Source organism: Equus quagga, chromosome 18, assembly GCF_021613505.1.
Source record: "Equus quagga isolate Etosha38 chromosome 18, UCLA_HA_Equagga_1.0, whole genome shotgun sequence".
NCBI classification, from domain to species: Eukaryota; Metazoa; Chordata; class Mammalia; order Perissodactyla; family Equidae; genus Equus; species Equus quagga.
This window is the reverse complement of record NC_060284.1, coordinates 41,663,906-41,669,731: the sequence shown is the minus strand read 5'-3', so window position 1 is coordinate 41,669,731 and position 5,826 is coordinate 41,663,906. Positions and strand designations below refer to the sequence as shown.

General features: G+C 56.4%; 1 protein-coding gene across 1 annotated transcript; it reads right to left on the bottom strand.

The window, feature by feature from the left end:
• Window positions 1-215: 215 nt before the first annotated feature.
• Window positions 216-4,740, bottom strand: PROK1 (prokineticin 1). Its single transcript, XM_046645088.1, has 3 exons — window positions 4,669-4,740; window positions 1,917-2,042; window positions 216-335 (listed from the first exon to the last, which is right to left on the bottom strand). Exons 1-3 carry the CDS (start codon window positions 4,738-4,740, stop codon window positions 216-218), a joined length of 318 nt encoding a protein of 105 aa, XP_046501044.1.
• Between the last annotated feature and the right edge of the window lie 1,086 nt (window positions 4,741-5,826).

Sequence of the window (5,826 nt, the reverse complement as noted above, 5' to 3'; positions counted from 1 at the left end):
GGCAGACCGTGTCACCGGTGGTATGTGTCTGCACACGTGCACATGTGCGCTAGGAAGGAGGGACTGAGGTGGGCAGTGTGAGGAGCAGGGACGGGGCAGCGGGGGGCGGGGGGGGGGGGAAGCTGGGCCACGTGGCAGAAATAAAAGTCCATAAGAGGCTTCCCCAAGCTGTGCTCAGGAAGAGGTCAGCGGGTATCCTGAGACCAGACAACCTCCTAAAAGTTGATGCCCTTCAAGTCAGTGGAGCAGCGGTACCTGCCATCCGGGCCCCTGGCGCACAGCAGGTTGGGCAGGCAGGGACAGGTGTGGTGCTGGCGTTTTCTGAAGAAGGGGATCTGGGGAGAGAAGAGAGGAAGGATGACACCCTCACCAAAGGGAGGTGGGCTTCCTGGTAGGAGCCTCTGGTCAGCCCAGCCCTGGCCAATGTCTCATCAGCCCACCCCAGCACAATAACAGCCACTACAGAGGAGGAAACCGAGGCACAGAATGGCTAAGCAATGTGCCAAGATCACACAGCTAGCCTATGGAGGAGCCAGGATTTGAACCCAGGCAATCTGGCTATGGAGACTATGTGATCAGCCACAACATGATGCTGTTCACCCCCAACTCTAAAACCCCACAACCCCCAACACTGCCTCCAGATCCCCTCACTGACGCAGCACACACGTGCATGTGCGCAAACACACACACACATTCATTGACTGAACATCACTTATAGCTCACCCATTATGTGCTCAACACTGGTGGGTGCCGGAGATGCAGCTAGCCAGACAGACACTGTCTGTGACTCACACCCAGAGGAGTGCTGAACCACTGAGGTTTCCGCAAGGTGGGTTGAACCGAAGCCGTTAGTGGTTAGGAGCATAGGTAGTGTCAGATTGCCTGGGTTCACATCCCTGGTCTGCCACTTCCCGGCTGTGTGACAATGGGCAAGTTATTTAACCTCTCTGTGCCTCAACTTTATTATCTTTAAAATGTACCTCATATGGTTGTAAAGAGGTTTAAACTACGTATTTACAAAAGGCACTTAGTACGAAGAGTGGCACGTAGTAAACACTCGGCTTTAGCTTTTATTACCACTGTTGTCCCCTTTAGGAATACAGATCTGCAGCCAAACCATCTCACACACCCAAGGGACAAGCACTGCTGCGCTGTCCCATCGTCTCTCCCCGCGCCTCCTCGTCCTACAGGTAGGCCATGATTGGGAGAGAGACTACTGGAGGATGCCCTGATCCCAGATGAACCCGGGGCTCCCGGGTGCGCGCACGTCCCAGAGGAACACGAAGGACCCTTGAACCACACGAAGCCCCGAAAGCGGGCTGGCAAGCCTGGGCCCCGCCCCGCGCAGGCCCCGCCCCTGCTGCTGCCTTCTTCCGACCCTTCAAGAGCAAAACCCGGTGGCCCAGCTTTGCCGTCTCGCCTGGGAGCTGGCTGTCCGGGGGTCGCAGGGCGGGAGCTGGGTGCCCAGAGCAGAGAGGAGTGAGCGCCTCCTTATGGTGTGTGCCCAGACGCCCGGCTGGCCTCGCCCTAGCCCGGCCCTGGACGGAAGGCAGTTTTGCAGGTCTTATTTCCCGTCCTTTAGGGAAGGTTCTTACGGAGCAAAGGACCTTCAGGACCCTTTCAAAACCTGAGTTTATCCGATCCGAAAGTGACTCATGGTATACGTGAGGTGACTGTGGTGCACAGCGGTTATGCTGATGGCCCAAGACCCTTCAGCAAATGAGGAACCGGGATCCCAGCCTCCAGATCGTACAGGCTGTGTGGTTAGCACCCCCCTCGAACCCAGGCTGCCCCCGAAAGCTAGGAGGCAGTGCCCGGCGTCAGTGCGATATGGCTAGAGCTGGAGTCAGAAAACTGCGGTTCCAGTCCCCGCTCTGCCTCGCTAGCTGTGTGCCCCGAGCAGGTCCCTGCAGTACCTTGTGGCTGCCGGGGTGGCAGTCGTCTCCTTCCCGCCCCAGCGGCGTGCACATCCGCAGCCCGCGCAGCCACAGGCTGACGGCGCAGCAGGTGCCCGGCCCGCACTGGACGTCCCGCTCGCAGGCCTGCAGGGGAAACAGGGGGGCCTTACTGCCCGGTAGTGCCCCCGGGAGAAACCAGAGGGAAGGCCCCTCCAAAATGCCCCTGGGGGCTGGGGACGGCTGAGAGCAGCCCCCACCCCCACCTCCGCGCCTCACAGGACGCCTTGGACTGTGCGTCATTATTGCCCCTGCTCCCCTCGCGGCAGGAGGCTCAGGGCTCAGCGGGGCATCAGACCTGGATCTGAGGAACCCTCCTAGCTGCTCTGAGGCCGCTCAGTAAGGAGGCCGTCCTCCTCCTCTGACAAGTCTAGAGGGCTGGAGACAGAGCTTTCCTAGCGCCAGTAGATGCTCAGTGGATGCTGGTGGAGCTGAATTAATTTGAACTCCTAGACGGGGGAGGGGCCCTGACGGCCCCAGCCCCTAGGCGTCAGTGCGGTTTCCCTGGGCAGGGACTCTCCAGCCCTGAGACTGCACCTGGGGTTGGTGCCTCCCCTCCCCACACTGGCACCCCCTTGGCCCTCACCAGAAGCCCAGCCTCATCTGAGGTGCCAGCACCCCAGAGAACAGGTATCTCCCCCAGGCTTCTCTGCTGGCCTCCCTGACCCCTAGATAGAGATGGATCCTGCGGGTTGGGCTCCCAGAACAGGGACAGAGTGGCCATGCCTGGTTTCTGGAAGGCGTCATTTGTAAAGAAAGCCACACAAGTCCGCTTTTAACAGGAGCCTGGATTGAGGAAAACAGAGCTCTGAACTGCTCCAGACTCAAGGCGGGCCATGAGGGAGAAGCACCCAGACTTTCCACTTCCAGAGGAGCTTTGCGGCTTTTTGGAGCTGAAGTTCGGAGCTGAGTTTTGGTTGGCTCTTCTTCTCCAACAGGAGGCCGTGGAGCCCCCTCCGGCTGCCTGTGGGGGACGTGGCAGAAGTGGAAGCGCCCAACCTGCTCGGCTCCAGGAGGGAAAGTGGGGGATGCCAGGGCTGCTCGTCACTCAGAGTGCAGGTGCAGGTGGTAGTCACCTGGCCGTGCCAGTCTCTAGCCCTGTGAGGGCACATCTCACACACCGACCAGCCCCTGCAAGCTCCGAGTTAGGCCCAAGCAGACCCCACATGACTCTCCTTCCACAGAGGTGGGCCGTCACCATCCCACTGTGGGAGGAGGGACCACCCAGGACGGTCGCAGTCCAGGGAGCAAGGGAGTGTGGAGATGGGAGATGGTAGAACCCGGCTCTTCCTGAGAGTCCCACTCGGGGCCCCACAGGGTGTGGAGAGGGCAGGGAGGCTGCACCCGGTTCTAACCGCTGGTCACATTGGTCGTCTGTCGTGCATTCCTCATCCCCTGGCTTTCTCTCTCACTGTGCTTTTCAAAGGGGCCCCTTGAAGGCTTTTCCAAAAAGATGCTCTCCCGTCTCTCTCAGACCTGCTTCCTGCCCCGTCTCTGGGCCAGATGTCGGAGCTCACGCGGTGAGGTAACCGGTCTTTGGGGCTGACCTGCTGCTCCCGTCTCAGTGGGGTACCCCAGCTTCTTTCCTTCGCCTTGCCCTCCGTCATCTTCCCGCTGCACAGCAGGAGGACAGCCTCCAGGGGGTACGCTCATTAGGTGTAATTCCACCCTAACAATTTGATTTACGCTCTGGGTCTCGAAAGCATTGGCTTGCCTTTACTATCTGTTCTTTGAACTGTCTTTTTTCTCTAAAAAGGAGAAGAAAGCAGTTTTCCTTTCTATGAACATTAAAAACAACCCGATTCCAGGAATTGTTTGGCATTTCTCTACATTTCCATTCTCTCTGTAAAAAGTCGGAGGAGGTTGAAATAAAAGTGAATTCCTCTCTCTCTTTTTTTCTGGTGGCTTTTGTCTGGAAACCTCTCAGGTGAAGAGTTGCTTTCTGTTTTAATGAGACTGGTCCCACCGCCATAACACGACCTCTTCCCCATCTGGGGGTGTTCCAGGTAAAGCCACACTTCTGAGAGAGGGCCACAGTCTGAGTGTTTCAGACACTGAAGTGCGCAGTGCCCGTGTGGGCGGAAGCTCTGATGTGAGGCTGGATTTCTCCTGTTATCTGATGCCTACTTTTGGGGACACTTAGCCAAATATGGCTGTCACCCATATTCCTATCAGAACTGGGCACAGAGTGAAAACACACTAACAGCGAGGGGAAGAAAGAGATTCACAACGGCCTTTCCCATGAGTAGGCAAAGGGCAGGTTAAACATACCCAGTAGAAGTAATAAGGTCCCCGCCTTTAACTACGTCAACATGCTGCATAAATCAGACTTTGCATGTGGACCAGACCGTATATAAAAACCAAAACCTACACCACAGATAAATTAGGGGATGCTAATCCACTTTGTAAAGGAATTCCTTGCTACACAATAGCGGTCGTCATTTTACCAAAGAGCGAAATTTCAAAATTTCCAGGGCCCTCCTAATGCACTGAAAACAGGATTTGATTCACAGACGGCTTCTCAAAAGCAGATCCTGTTTAGCAGAGTGGGGTGTACCTAATGGGACAATCGTGTGGGACCCCTCTCGGAAGTGCTGCCTGATGGCTAACGGCTCTGTCCTTCTGCTCTGCCTCCTGTGTGGTTCCTGCCTCCCCGCCCGTGCAGACCCTGACACCCTCCAGAAACCCAGGGCGAGAATGTGAGAGGACTTACCCCCGTGATCACGGCACAGTCGGACACAGTCACCAGGAGGAGCATGAGTGAGACTTGCGTGGCACCTCTCATGGTCATTTGGGGTGAAGGCAAAACACTGCTGGCCCCACTGCCACTGGCTTCCTCCTGCTCAGCTTGGTGCCATCAGCTGGGAAGGCCAGGCTCTCCGGCCCCCTCCCTCCTCTCAGATTTATATGGTCCGATCCAGGCTGCCTATGGACGCCTGTCTCCTCTCTTCCCTTCCCCGTCACCAGTGTTATTCAGATGATCTCAGACACGAAGATGAGACCTGCATCCCTAATGACATCAAATCACCATCAAAACCAATAAAAATGAACACATCGGGGGCTTTGACCGTCACTCTACAGATCCCAGGAACACAGCGATCCTGTCAGTTCCGTGCCTTGCACTCCGTAGTCCTCTCTGCCTCTGGCGCGTCCTTCTGTTCTGCTTGGAGCACAGGGAGGGCTTTGGTAATGGATTAAGGGATTTAAACATTGCCATTTATCCCTCTCTGCTCCAAACCATGCAACATACAGGACCATCCACTCCTTCACACTCGAGCCGACAAGAACTCTCTGGGCATGTACGGTCGGCTCAGCTAGGAGTTGGCAGCTGAGAGGACACAATGGGTGAGGCAGTGTCTCTGGTCCTCTGGAAGGTTAAAATTCCAATAGGGAGACATGAGACACTGAGACAACAAGGTCAGGCTTGTGGGGTTGATGTTCCTGAGAGATGCACATAAGGCCGTGCTCTGTAACAGGCTCAGGATACACACCGGGTGTTGCTTAGTACAGGAACCAAAGGGCAAAAGGTGGGCCGGCATGCAGGTCCCTGCAGAGAAGTGTGCTTGGGCTGGAGTACAGCTAAGAGGTACGGGGAGCCACGCTGCTGCTTCCTGTCTCATGGGTGAGCATGAGTGGCCTTATTCATGGGTGAGCCAACACCGTGGCCTCAGATGCCAGTCTTGTGGGAGGCTGACTTTGGGCATGGTCCCTTCTGCTGGGAGGGGAAGCCCCTGGCCCCAGAACCCCCTATGCCAGACAGCCCAGAGAGAGCTCCCCAGATAGTTTGTCAGACAATCTGACTTCCCTCCACAGGGATAAAAGCTCTTACTTCCCATGGTCCATCCTGCAATGTGCTAATAGCTGCTATACA

Coding starts and splice junctions, on each gene's coding strand:
- PROK1 (XM_046645088.1), bottom strand. CDS start 4,740: ATGAGAGGTGCCACGCAAGTCTCACTCATGCTCCTCCTGGTGACTGTG. Junction 2,043..4,668: donor ACTGTGCCGTGATCACGGGG/GTAAGTCCTCTC, acceptor TTTCCCCTGCAG/GCCTGCGAGCGGGACGTCCA. Junction 336..1,916: donor GCCACCCCGGCAGCCACAAG/GTACTGCAGGGA, acceptor TTCTCTCCCCAG/ATCCCCTTCTTCAGAAAACG.